We start from the raw sequence: 14998 nt of genomic DNA, 5'->3' as shown, positions 1-14998 counted from the left end.
AAACATATTAAAATGCATAATATGACGTAGGGTATATATTACTAAAAAAATATGTTAATTTTCTGAAGGATATTTCCCACTGGTATTTCTTGAGTATTTATAATTTTATGAAAATCATGTTACCATGAACAAAAGATTGAAGATCCATAGAAAAGTGTAAAAGCATTAAAATAATTCTTATGACTTAAAATGCAAAAGCATCCTGAAACTTTGAAGGCTAATTTTTGTAAGATTAAGCAACATTCATTTTCTATAATTAAGCTGAATCAGTTTATGCTTTTTGACAAGAGAAAGCTGGAGTTTGTTTTGGAATTATTTTATTGTATGTTTCTTTACAAAGAACATTAATATGAAGAATATTTCAATAACATAACCAGTTCAAAGCACAACGGTCCAAACAGGTAGAAGTGCTTACAGACTTAAAGGTTTGCTTTTTAGTGTTCATATTGCAGATTGTGGCTGTAAAGTCTGTAACCAAGGTGCCACACCAAACAACAATTTTCATAGCTTAATTCTTATAAAGAAAACATATTTGGGTCTATTTTGTACATTTACTCTATTATCTATTAATAAAGAGACAAATGCATGCTTCAAAAAATAAAATAAAATATAAGAATAAGAGTATAAACATGTATTTGTCTGTTCATTAATGAAGATGATCCTTATTCACACAAATTCATCAAATCTATTTCTTCCTTGACATGATCGATCACTAGATAGCTAAAAGCAATTGAGATGGTTCATATCCGGCTAGACAGCATATAGTACAATATGATCTATTTCTTCTTTATTGTAATCTTCTTGCTTCACTTGAGAAGGAAAGAAGAAAAAAGATGGTATTGGTAATAATTAGCAACACCTAATTTGGGGTATCATTGTTTGTAATTTTGTATATCATGGAATGGACAAAGATTCTTCTATTGTTGTTTCAACTTTCAACACTTTGTGGCCAGGTTTAAAGTTGAATCCGGCTAACACCTGAAAACTAAACCATTATAATAATCGACTTTATAATTTACATCTAAACTTCTTACGGATATCCTCGCACTGGATGTAATCATGTCTGAGTCGGAAACATCCACAAATATGTGGGGCTAACTCTCCCAGCGAACATTTTTTATCCACAATACTCGAACCTGAAACATTGCATAAGAAGAATCAAACATGTACCACTTGAAACAACGCAAGTTACTTTAAGGAAATTTTTTGAGCATTGAAAATTGAAAAAAAATAATACCATAGTTGAAAAACAGCCTCATTCTGACACAGTGACACCACCTCAAAGTTCTCTTATGGTACTCTCTATTCACTGCCCTTTTTCTTTTCTTTCCCCATATATTACACTGTATGCAAATTTTGCTTGATTCCATAATATTTTGAAGTAGGGTAAATAAAGCCAAAGATTCTCTATATCATAATATGATATAGCCCTAGCACTTGCATGGACCTACCTTTGTAGCCATTATATTCAATTACTCATTTATTAGAACAAAAAAATTCAGTTCTAGTTATTCATTTTAATCACTTGGATACTTTAAAAAAAATGTTAAGTACATTAAATTGTTTCAAATTAAATCAATGTCCCCTTTATGCACAAGGCAACAACTTGTTATAATGCAGTTACCCCACACACTTTATAAAATAACTAAATATATTAATGAGTCTATAGTTCTTGAATTTATAATGAAAAATACATATATAATCATCTGGTTTCATATTTAATTAGAGATTATATTTGAGTTATGGCTAGTAAGACAATGTGACAGTTCTATTATTGGAGCTAGTACAGTAGCCTATGGAGAAAGAAAAAGGGAGATTCTGAAGTTGCCACTATTATGTCATCACAGAAGATAATAAAGCAGAAAAGAGATTCTTCAGTTGTTTCCAACAGAAAAACTGTGTATGATTAGATCCCCTTATTCTGTGTGTATATAAAAAAACAAAGGAACATGTCACAAGACATGATAGTGTAAAAAGAAGATAGATACATGGGCCATTCTTTCATCAGAACCAGCATGGCTAGATTTACTAAAACTGCATGCCTCATTCATTATTCTATGCATGTATTCTTTTTTTAAGCAAAATTTCATTAATCTCCTTTTCAATTTTAATTACATTTACCATCTCTTGTTTTCGAGAGTTACTGTTGGATCATACTGCAACCATGGACCTTTTATTCGCTATTCCCCGTATATCCAATGTGAGACTTCATAGTAAACCTAACACTTGCTATCTCTTTTCTAATATAGGTTGTTGAAAAGTAATAAATCTGAATTTTTGTTTTGACCTCTCTTATTTTTAATTGATCCGATAATTCGTGACCTATTCTAATGTAAGAGGAACTAAGTCAGATTTTTTTACAAGCAACAAGCAATTTTATTAGAAACATAGGACCCTTGAGACCAATTCCTCTCAAGCTGACACAAAACACGACCAAAAAGTGAGATACACTCTATAAATGTATAACCAACATAATTCATATATCATATCAGTTCATCATCTAATACCTTTTGAGGGTATGTGAATCACATATCTCTAATGGTGCCTCATTCTCTGTCCCAAACCAATCATATGTTAACATGTAGATAAAATAAAAAATTTAAAAACAAAAATTAATAAAATAGAGCACTCTGATTGACTTAGAACGTAAAATGAGACACCATTTGAGACAGGTGATCTCTATCTTTTGAGGTGCCTTAGTGTCCCATTTCTAAGTTTTTAAAGGGTTTGAGCCTCCCTTTTGTCCCACACTGTAAGAACGGGAAAGGTCCATTTCTTTTGACAATCTCAATCATGGGTCAGCGTATGCATTGGAAGTATAGTTTGTTTCTTATTAAGATTCTTAAGTGATAATTTGGTTAATTTTCATATTCTAATATGTTTCTCAACTAAAATATATTTGTACATGTATAAGTCTAATTAGTACAAGATAAAATAGGGATGAATCCAGGTTTGGTTAGTGACAAAAATAATAAACCTAAATTTATAATTAAGCAAATACATCAAGATAAGAGTCATTCCATATAATTATAACAATCAAATAAATAACGATTTTCATAAGATGAGAGCACCCTTTATTTACAATGTAGAAAAAACATAGCAAAGTCAAATAAGTAAAAATTTATGGGTAAGTTGATATTTTAGTTGGTTATGGAAAATAAGAATACAATCATTAGGATTTTAAGTAGGATAGATTACTTCAACCATTCTTAAATATTGATTGAATTTATTTATTTTTAAACTGAAGTCATCATTTTAGATATGAAGAATGGGTAAACCCTAACCAATTTCTTCAAGTGAGAACGTGTCTTCAAATAAGTCCTAGTTATGGTCCCTCAAAATCTCAATGATGAGGGCACATGGGAAGATATAACTACAGTAGAGAAGAATCACCCATGACATTTATTTGGGCAACGAAATGGGCAAACCATTGCCCTTATTATTCTATTTCCATAAATGTGCCCAAAAATATCTTATGTACGAGTGGAATATCTATGTACTGTCTTTATAAAGATTTATATAATGAATATATTTACTATTTATTTGTATTTTTTTTAGAAGTCCATGGTAATTAAATACGAATGATATACTGACAGTATATAGAACTCTTAGATTCTCGGTATCTAAAAATGTATTATAAAAACACTCTGAAGTCCTCCGGTTTACACATTACATTCTTCATCAAATTTTCAACTATTTATAGGATGAACATGATTTTTCATCCAATTCAAATATTATGATTTTTAATACATTTAAGGATAAAATCGTCATATAAAAAATAGAGGAGGTGTTTTGTACGTTTTCCCATAAAGATAACATATCTAGCCAACTTCATTTTTCATTATGAAAAAAATAAATAAATGGAGTTTGGCACACATCGATTCTTTTTCAGTTTTTTGGGCTTATCTCTTTAGGTTTGCTTCACTTTTGTGTGATTCTCTGATACACAATTAATAATGGGTTTGGCAACTTCTTTAAGCAATACATGTACTATTATATTTTCCGTAAGTTATCTCTTACAAAAACAAGGTAAGGCAGAATGATCATAAAAATATTATTTTAAAGTTATAATAACCACTATTTATAAATAACACAAAGATTAATTGTAATACTAAGAAGTAATTGTCCACGTGCTATGGAAGTAGGTCCCACCTGATCGGTAATTTGTAACACTAAACCTTGAAAATTGAGAGAAGATATGCACTCGAAGATCACATCTTCTATACTATAATGTGTCATGAGTTAAAATTAGTCAAAAAAATAAACTTTTATTTTAAATATATTTTTTATAAATTTCGTGACATATGAATTAATAGCATTAATTTGATAATATATAGTAATAAGTTTTTTGGCTACATATATATTAACAGAGGTTGAGGGCATGCGCATGCTTCTCTGGCGAAAAGTGAAAGTTAAAACTGAGCCTATGCGAAGGGAAAACCCTATGAGTGGTATACCTCTCCAATATAATAATTTAAAATAAATTATTTGTCTTCTTCCTCCTTTTTTAAAACTAAAATGCAGGTAATACGAAAATGACGGAAATTACGTTTCTGTCCGTTTCTTTTGGCTTGACTGACCCCTAACCAGGGCCAACCGAGTCCAAACATTGTGCAATTATTATGGTATAATTTTATTTTCCTGTTTTGTTCTTAAACTTTTAATTTTTATAAAAAATCATAAAATTATACGTAACTATCACCAACATATTAATTAGGTAAAACAAAAATATAAAATCTATACAAAAATATAATATAAAGTTTATACCAAAATTCAAATTTTCTATAATAAAATATATAAAATTTGAATAAAAGAATAAATTTGGGTTGATGCCAAAATTATTAAAATAGATGCCCAAATTTTGGTTTAGATAACCCACAATCAAATATGGGGTTCAGCTATGTCAATCCTAAATAGTCTCCCAATTTGGATACATCATCTATCTATTTTTGAAAGTGTATATAATGCATGTAATGTTATAAATAGTCGCTCCTAAACTTGAATAAAACCAAATCTTATGTTGGATAATTAGTCTAACATAAAATTGTTGTTGAATATATTGGTATATGATATGAATAAGATAAAAACAAATATACAAATAAAATAAAATAGTTTATTGTTTAAATAATATTATTATTTTTGAAAGAAAAAGTATATATATATTGATAATATATGAGTTTTATATATCATTATTGTATCACTCATTATTTATATTTAATTATCATTAACTCTTCAAATAAATGATTAAATATATTGACTATATAAAGTTTTACACTGATATTATATATTTATACTTCTATACTATATATAATTGAAAAACATGGTATAACTACCATGACGTAATTTTATTTTTCTATTTTGCCCTTAAACTTTTTAATTTCTGTAAAAAAAAAACATATAAGCATATGTAACTACCACCAACATATTAACCACATATCTAACATATATATCTATACCTATTTATATACTTACTATATATAAAGCCAAAACTTGAAATAATTTCCCTCATGATGTAATTTTCATTTCCTATATTGCCCTTAACATTAATTAATTTTTACAAAAAAACTATATAATCCTAAGAACTACCACCAATACATTAATTAACCACATATCTTACATTAAATTAAACATTATCGTAAACAAAAAAATATAATATAAAGTACACCGAACACAAAAATACATTTTAATTCAAAAAATGAAATATATAAAAATGGAATATGTAGTATCACACAATATTCGCGACTAGTTATATATAAAGCCAAAACTTAAAATAACTACCATGATTTTATTTTCTTATTTTGCCCTTAATATTTTTTATTTATAAAGTAAAAGCATATAATCTTAGATAATTATAATTAATACATCTCACTTTAAGTTGGATATTATAATAATACAAAAATTATAACATGAAGCACATCCAATACAAAATATTTTAATTCTCTAAAATAAAAAATATAAATTTAATATCATAAAATAAGGATGCGGGTTGACAGACACAAAATGTTTGTTGACACGCTAGTTATGGTATTTTGGAAATGATATAATGGAGGAATTACGACATGAACATGGTATTATAGTTGAAGGGACAAAGTGTCAGGGAAACATGCAAAACGGTCCTAATAGGTGTCAGCGATGGAGAATGAGGGACAAGCTGTGACATAGTGGAACCCACGTAGAGGACGTGGTGGTGGTGATGGTGACTACACTTGGATTCACCTAACTCACCCTCCTCTATTTATTCCAATGCCTCAACCTTATAATGCAACCTATCATACACTCTAATGGATTTAGTGTGCTTGGATTATTTAGGATGTGTTGTTTGTGGTTTTTTAATAATTTTAAGATGTTTCTCATCATGTTTATACAAGAACAATAATTTTAAGGTAATATAGTATTTTTTTATTTAGTGTTGTTCAATGACTTTTTTATAATAAGCAATAAGAAATACATTAAAATATCTTATAAAAAGGTTATATATTAAAATTCAAATATAAACACGATTTTCCTTAATACAATTTTAAATTATTATAATATTAAGTAATTGAAAAAAGCTATTTATCCATTATATTTTAATTTATATTAATACATATATAACTTAATAAAGGAAAAACACAAAATAACTACCCCTATGTAATTTGTGTTTATCTATTTTACCGTTCATAATTTATAATTTCATATTTTTATAAAAGTATAAAATTATGCATCAAAACACTACATACACTTCTATTCTCCCTTTTTATTATCAATCATATTTCTCTAACATTTAGCACTAATATTACATAAACTTTTCCTTGCCTATTTTTTTATTATATATCTTCTTCCTTCGACCTTCAAGTAATTCTCTTCTCTGTCTCACTTAGCCTAGGAAAAAAAAGTAAGAAATAAGTTGAAGAAAAATGAGAAATTCACCTCATTTGGTAAAGACAGGAGGGAGGGGAAAAATGGGTGGGCAGCAAAAAATTTCTCTCCAATTATGGAGAGAAAGTGAGAAGAAAAAGATAAATTTTACTCCGGAAATGATCTAGTGTCTCAATTGGTGTTATAAACTATGTGTCAAATCATATCAATTGAAAATGTTAATTAAAATTATAATAAAATTTATAATTCAAAATTATAACATTTATTTTTAATTAATAATAAAACAATATTTTTTTTATCTCTTTTCTTTATTTTAGATATATTTTTTGTAATTTGAATCACAATATCATCACCCTCTCCTCGTTTTCTATCCAACCAAGTAAAAGAGAAAAAAGAAGAAAATATTTATTTTTAATCATTTTCTATCATTATTCTCTTATACCAATCATTACAAAAATATACTATATTTCTCGTTTTTTTTTTCTTTTTCACATTTTACATTACTCACGTCTTCCTATCTTCTTATTTTATCTTGTAAACCAAATAAACTCTTACTACATTTGACATTTATAACATTTAAACTACACATTATAAATAATTAGAAAGTAGGTTGACATACATAAGAGTGTCTCTCGTGTCTCTGAACACGTTAGTTACATATAAATACAAATGGGAAAAAACAAACAAACTAAAACTTATGTATCTTACCCTACATCAGGATAACTATGATGCATCACGCTATGCCCCAAACATTACCATTTGTCATGAATCTTATAACTTCTTACTCAATCACTCTAACAATTGAGCTAACTTGACTCTCCATTATTTAGCATTATAGTATATATAATAGTATATATAACGAACAATATTATTTTTTAAAATTAATTAAATAAAACATCTTTTCTTATTTTATCATTAAATAAAACCTTTTTAATTACATATGATAATAAATTTTAATATACCATAATACTATATTTTTTCTTATATAAATATAATAACAACCACATAAAAGACACTCAAATCTACGAACAACTGAATCCACCATTCAAACTCTAAACTACTTTTAAAAATAAAAACATAAGTATAAATGAATAATAATTTTTTTAAGAATATGCGAAAAATATAAAAGTCGTTTTTTGATGTTGTAAAAATAGGCTCCTTGAGTAGTCTATTTTTTATGAAATTAACTTATCAACTTTGAAATGAGAAGTTATTTTTTAGTATTATCAATGATAACTTTTTTTTGCTGATGAACTAATCTTTTTTAAGAAAGGTTCACAACTATGCCTCCAAATAATTATTGTTCACATGAACCAAACTTTTAACATTGGAGATCCAAAAATATATAATTAAGTGTTAAAAATTTGATTTATGTAAAGAGTTGAGAAAAGCTAAAAAATCATTTTTAATTAAACTATTGACGATATTATGCATGCAAAAACTACCATGTCACTTCACGAAAAGGTACATTATTAATGATTATGATTATTATGAGTTCAATATTTATTTTATATTAATAAAGTAAACTTTTTTTTATATTGTCATCAAGTCACACATAACTTTCATTAACATCTAGACACTTACCTAAAAGTAATGCATCGTCATAATTGGGCAATGTAAAAAACATATTAATTATTAAAAAATACACTATTATTTACTATTTAAAAAGCTTCTTATATATACATAAATATATAGAATAAATACAAATATAAAACCACATAACAATTACGAATATGTTTAAATTAGCGGAATGCAACAAAAAAAATAAAAAATAAAAAAATGGAGAGAAATAATAAAACGGGAGAAAACGAAAAGAAACTTAAAGAGAAGAGAGAAGAAAGGAAATAGAAAGTGAGAAAGAAAGAGGTTGGAGACGGAGAAGAAAAAAGGAAAAAGAAAAAATAAACTGTGTTCAACACTAGCACCGTTTAACCTATCGTTCCGGCGACCGTGATTTTCCGCCGCCTCAAATGGGTGGTGAACCTCCGCCGGCGCCGGTGAACACCTTATTCAACTTTACTAAGCCAGGGTTTCAGTTGCACATCGGATTCGGAGATCTCTCTTTCTTTCTCTTCAAATTTTTTGTGGTAGTAACTAATTAACTGATTTTAATTTTCTATTAAGAAAAAAGAGTTGAAGACATCGTAACCGCTTTACGAACGTGGAAACGGTTACCGGATCCATATGGCGAAGGGAGGGCAATACTTCGAGAAGGTTCGGAGGTGCATTCGGACGGTTTTCTTCGTTGCAGCGTTGGTAGCGTCGCTGCTTGTGACGTCGTTGCCTGTGGTGGTGGCGGTGATGGACGTGCTTGTACCTTGCGTTTTGATCTCGAGCTTCACGTGTGTCAGGTGTTACAGCTTCAAGGAGCATTTGCGTAAATATGCTTTCAAAAGCTCCTTGACGGATATTCCGATGGTTTCAGTCTTGAGATCAATCATCATTATATGTATGATTCTTCATTCTCATCTACTATTGTTTTGTTCGCTTTTTTTTATGTTGCTGTATGATATGCTGATTATCGTCATTCTATGTTGTTGCTGGTGTTTGAAGTAATCAACTAAGCATCATGTGTTTCTAATCTTACACTGCTCTTTGTTGAAGGTTGTGGATACATTGCTTCATTTGTCTGTAGAACCATTTTGTTGTTCGTTATTTTTTATGTCTGTTTTTATGCATTTAAAAATCAGGATTGTGATTAAACGTAGATAAAGCGCATGTTACGAGTCATTTTATGTCGTTTACCGTATCGAACTTCAACTTCTAATTCAGTTGCTATATATTTAATGAGTTGAATTTGTTCAGGAGTTGCTTGGTGATTTGTCTTATTTTCGCGCGTTACAGTGAGGAATGTATATTTTTAGTTTGGTTCGAAGTTGTCCTATATTGTTTCGACAACCATTTGGCTGAAAGTGTGTTACTATTACAGAATGTATTTTAATTTTTTTCATATTGTATGCTGCGTGTACAGAATCTGTCGTTTACCTTGCATCCTCTCCACGTGTTAATCAGTGTATAGTAGTTATTGAAATAAAAGTAAGTTTTGTTCTCATATTTGGCTTGTTTTTTCTTTTCATGAATGCAGGTATTTATTCCATTTGTGATGGCCCTGCTCTCTCACATGGTCCTTATTTAGGAACTGTGACTCTGTCTTCCTTGGTTTCAGTTGTTCTCCTTTCAGTCAAAGCTTGTGTTTTCTCTGTAAATTCTCAGATTGAAGCAGAAGCTTCTGTTTCCCTCACAAGGAAGCGAGTACATCTGAAGAAGTCATGGGGAATGCCTGTTTTATTTCTCTCATCAGTTGCGTTTGCCCTTGGCCATATTGTGGTTGCCTATAGAACCAGCTGCAGAGCAAGGAGAAAGCTCATGTTTCATCGAGTTGATCCGGAGGCTGTAAGTAACATGTCGTTATTTCATATCTGGCATCATAATATTAGTAACTTATTGTTTTATTGCTGAGTATGCTTTTCTTAAGTTTTGCATATTTGGAATTAAGTGGTTGTAATATTACTTGTAGCATTAAAGAACGTTTTTTCAATTCACATGACTTGTTTTTGTCGCTTTTAAATACTTTGATGACACATGTTAAAATAAAAAACAGAACATTGACGTATTTTATTATTTCTGCCTAATTAAGCAGGCCCTTTCATGCAAAAGTGTTTTCTCTAGCTATCAAAAGGTCCCACGTTCTCCTGTTCCTTCCGGGGGGAGAACCCCACAAAGTGACAGTGAAATGAGGCGGAGACCTTTTGGAGCAACAACTCGTGATGAACTGCCAGCCACATTACTTGCAGACTCAGACAGCTTATTTATCACCTGCCAAGGGCTCACCCTCCATTACAAGCTCAGCTTGCCTGGTTCACCTCCATATAACTTGTCGTCAACATCTTTCCTAGAATCTAGAGTATCTAGTTCTATTAGCAGCAGCACTTCATCAACAGTCGGGGGGTTGGCAAAATCTAATAGGCATTTGCTATGCATGTCTCCCAAAGTTCAGCGACAATTCTACAGGAGCTATAGCAACCAATTCCATGGCTCATCTCTATATGCTCCTCTGTTAGATGGTCCAGTAACTTCACCCCTTACTGAAGATGTCCCTGTTTTGCATCTAGAGGAAATTGGCGAAGAAGATGAAACAATTAAATCAGATTCTCTGTATTTGGAGCAAAATTTGGACGGTACTGCACAAGTAGGTATTGTTTTAATACATGGTTTTGGCGGAGGAGTCTTCTCTTGGCGTCACATAATGGGGTCTCTAGCTCGGCAGAGCAATTGCACAGTTGCCGCATTCGATAGGCCTGGTTGGGGATTAACATCAAGGCTGCGTCGGGAGAATTGGGAGAAAAATGAGCTGCCTAATCCTTATAAACTTGAAAATCAGGTCATTACTATTTATCATTCAAGTGAATTGTATTAGATGATGTCCACTATTTTATTCTCCACATTCTTGATTAAACAAGTCTTCTGGTTCTGGAAAGTGCCACTATTATCTTTCTGGGTATATTGTCTGTTGGCTAGCGCTAATAAAACCCCCAATTTTATGTTGTCCGCACACCAATTTTTCGGATAAGTTATCGGACAGTACAAATATTTTTGGATAGCTTATCCAAAAATGCAAAACAAACCCTCTCTGAAGGCTTATCTGAAAATGTCGTTAGGTGTGAAACGTAGAATGGTGGGTGCTAAAAGAGAACCCCTTGCCTGATTTCCTTTGAAGGGATAGTTCACTTATGGCCCCCAAGACCCAGTGATCTTATTTTATATACAAAATTTGACTTTTATCTGAAATCAAATATCTTATGGTTTTTGTTTTCCAGGTTGACCTGCTGTTATCTTTCTGTTCTGAGATTGGATTTTCTTCAGTTGTGCTAATTGGTCATGATGATGGAGGGTTGCTTGCTTTGATGGCTGCGCAAAGAGTTCAAACGTCGATGAATTCCTTCAACGTGAGTATTTCTTCCTGCTTTATTTTGCGACATAGATAATTTAATCAACTTCATTAGCCACATTCTGCAGCTGAGCTTTTCCCTGGAATTACCTGTGATGCTGGCCTAATCAATTCACGAAGTTATTTGATGTATAATAATATCACTGTTCCCTAATTTTTCAAAATATATCCATCAACTTTCCCTAACTTCTTCATCCAAATAACAATATGGGCTAAGAAATAAATTCATCAATAGCATACTGTGTTTAGTTCCAATGGTTTATTGAGTATTATATATGCGATCTTAATGCCTTGCTAGAATCTTAGGTTGACTCTACATTTAATATGAATATGGATGGCAATTAATGCGGGTTAGATTGATTTAGTATATTTATTATTTGTATCTTACACTGCCTTTATATTATGCAATTCAAGCTTTATAATTTCAATGATTTTGTTCACATTGATTAACTATTCTAATGTAGATGTAACCCGAACACTTGATTAAATTTCTCTTCAAGTAGAAAACTATTTATTTATTGCTTAGTCCATGATTGCTGGATCTTGTAACACTGGGATTAGATACATATTCTTATATGCCTATCATGTTGGATGCAGAATATGCAACAAAACAATTAAGATAGCAAAAAAAAAGATTCCATGGATAAGGAATAATAAGTACTTGATATTTAGGTAAAGGTAACCTGGTATTAGTTATTTTGGTACATAGGTATATAACACTTACATTGGTCATGTTACTCAAATTATCCTACACAAGCTAATTTAAAATGGTTGAGGTCATCAGTTTTTTAGTTAATATGCATTCACATCTGATCAAGTCTTAGATCTGTTTTGTGTCATTCAGGTTACCGTGAAAGGGGTTGTATTGCTGAACGTTAGCTTGTCAAGGGAAGTAGTTCCTTCCTTTGCCAGAATCCTTCTGCATACTTCACTTGGAAAGAAACATTTGGTTCGCCCTTTACTAAGAACAGAAATCACCCAAGTGGTTAATCGGCGTTCATGGTATGATGCTACCAAAATGACAACAGAAGTTTTGTCTCTCTATAAGGTATTTTTGTACCTTTCATAAACTTCTAGTGCCCATGAATACTCATGATTCATGCTTTGTTTAGCTAGTTTCGCATATTGAATGTATGATTTTACTACTTTTACATATATTCTTTATGTGTTGTACATTTTCTGAAGGAGTGTGTGTATGACTAAGAATTCCCCCCCGCAATTTATAAATGAACTTGATCTATGATAGAGCATTGTGATGTCGTTTCGAGCCATGTAGCTGACCCCACCTAGTGGGATTAAGGCTTGACTGTTGTGTAAGGCTTGACTGTTGTGTAATTTTTTCTTATCCTAGTAAATCATGGTAGACTTTGCTCATTGATTATAACTTTGGCTCACGACCATTTTATGTCACCATTGTGCCTCTGTATATTTTCATTTTGGGTGATAGTTTGCCATACTTTTATTTTATTGAGTGTCACTTCTAGTGACAGATTTTATTGACTTGGGTTACATGGGAATGTTCTTGTGTGTTTAGGCTCCACTATTTGTAGAAGGATGGGATGAAGCACTTCATGAGATTGGGAAATTGTCGTCTGAAACCATCCTTTCAGTTAAAAATGCAGAATCATTGCTGCAAGCTGTAGAAGACATTCCAATGTTGGTCATAGCTGGTGTTGAAGATTCCCTTGTCTCTCTGAAATCTTGTCAGACTATGGCCTCAAGATTTATAAATTCTGTAAGTATCCTATTCCCTATCTATTCATTCATTCTCAGTTGTGCTGAAAATGAGTTAGAATGAATCCAATGTTTCAATCATTTTGTGGGTTGGGATTACAATGCACATTAGCTATTCAATAGTGGATACACCTTACTAATCTCAGCCACATTTTTAATTCCCTAATCATTTATCGGCATATTCTTTCTTCCATTTCAAAATTTCCTCATACTTGGTTTATTCATTTTATGACACATGCAGAGGCTGGTTGCAATATCTGGATGTGGCCATCTACCTCATGAAGAGTGTCCAAAGGCATTGCTTGCTGCTATATCACCCTTCATTTGTAGGCTCTTCTCTGTATATGACTCTCAGCCAATAACTCATCTCCTTTCAAGTTGAATTATATACATAGGTGAACCAGTCAATCTACTACTTATTTTAGGACTCCTATTTCCTTATCCTTCTCTTGATTTCTTCTCTATTTTCTTTCTTAGCAAATATTACTTCAAGAGAAAGAGATAAAAACATTCGCTTCTATTGGGTATTTTTTATGTAGTAGCTTTAGGTAGAGGTTTTAATGTGTATCTTCCCGACCCTTTTATTTTCTTAGCTTGTTTAAGTTGGTTGCCATTTCAAGCCTACATTGCAATTGTATATTTATTTTATCATCAGATTGATTGACAATGAATATAATTTAGCATTTTAGCACAGTTGTTTCCGATTGCTCAAGAGTGAAGACCATCCATTTTTTAGAAAATCGTTTAGTATGTTACAACATACCACGTTTGAAGTTTCTTTCAAGTTGTAACAAAAATAAGTTTCTTAAAAGTACTAAAATTGAAGATCGTTTAATTGTTTTTTTTATACTACTAATGATATTTTCTTACGATATGGTAAGGAATTAATTCATTCCGCACACATGAATTAAATCCTTATCTTTTCGTCTTTTTAAGATCTAGTATGACATTATATTATTAAATCAATCTTTTATTTTTAACTAAAACATACTTCGCTATTTAAACTGTTTAAAATATTAAAACTTAAAACAGAATAGATTTTGAAATCTCTTAATAGTTCGTAAATAAAAGTGCCCTTATCAGTTCCTCCTCAACTTACTTCGCTATATTTTTTATAATAATGACGGAGAGTTATAATGAAGTTATTATTATTATCTTAGACTTTGAGCAACAATGATACGTAAACAATTTTATCTTTGATTATTGATAAATGTTAGTTATTATCAATTATTAAATAAAAGTAATATGATGTACTAAAAATAAAAAAAATTATATCATTAATGCACAGATTATATATCAAAATTTGTATTAGAGATGATGGAGTAATATTGATGATTTGTTAATTGAGAGATAAAAAATACTCCATCACCAGCCCTTCTTTATAGTTGTCCTCTTAGGTTATTTTGCATAACGATGAAATAATTGATTTTTTTTTCAAACAAAATTGTCAATAATTTT

The 14998-nt window shown here is 30.6% G+C and overlaps 1 protein-coding gene across 3 annotated transcripts; it reads left to right on the top strand.

Moving 5' to 3' along the window:
• On the top strand, positions 8678 to 14128 carry LOC109358620. Of its 3 annotated transcripts, XM_019602952.1 has the most exons (8): positions 8678 to 8855; positions 8983 to 9307; positions 9944 to 10251; positions 10496 to 11239; positions 11676 to 11804; positions 12651 to 12854; positions 13341 to 13541; positions 13782 to 14128. In XM_019602952.1, exons 2-8 carry the CDS (start codon positions 9043 to 9045, stop codon positions 13920 to 13922), a joined length of 1992 nt encoding a protein of 663 aa, XP_019458497.1. In that variant the 5' UTR covers positions 8678 to 8855; positions 8983 to 9042; the 3' UTR covers positions 13923 to 14128. The 3 variants fall into 3 exon arrangements, with proteins under 3 accessions (XP_019458497.1, XP_019458499.1, XP_019458496.1); XM_019602954.1 differs by having other exon boundaries at positions 8678 to 9307; positions 10499 to 11239; XM_019602951.1 differs by having other exon boundaries at positions 8678 to 9307.

Source organism: Lupinus angustifolius, chromosome LG10 (genome assembly GCF_001865875.1).
Source record: "Lupinus angustifolius cultivar Tanjil chromosome LG10, LupAngTanjil_v1.0, whole genome shotgun sequence".
NCBI classification, from domain to species: Eukaryota; Viridiplantae; Streptophyta; class Magnoliopsida; order Fabales; family Fabaceae; genus Lupinus; species Lupinus angustifolius.
The sequence above is the reverse complement of the archived record's forward strand: the minus strand, read 5'-3'. Positions and strand labels throughout refer to the sequence as shown.

Coding starts and splice junctions, on each gene's coding strand:
- LOC109358620 (XM_019602952.1), top strand. CDS start 9,043: ATGGCGAAGGGAGGGCAATACTTCGAGAAGGTTCGGAGGTGCATTCGG. Junction 9,308..9,943: donor GAGATCAATCATCATTATAT/GTATGATTCTTC, acceptor TCATGAATGCAG/GTATTTATTCCATTTGTGAT. Junction 10,252..10,495: donor ATCGAGTTGATCCGGAGGCT/GTAAGTAACATG, acceptor TGCCTAATTAAG/CAGGCCCTTTCATGCAAAAG.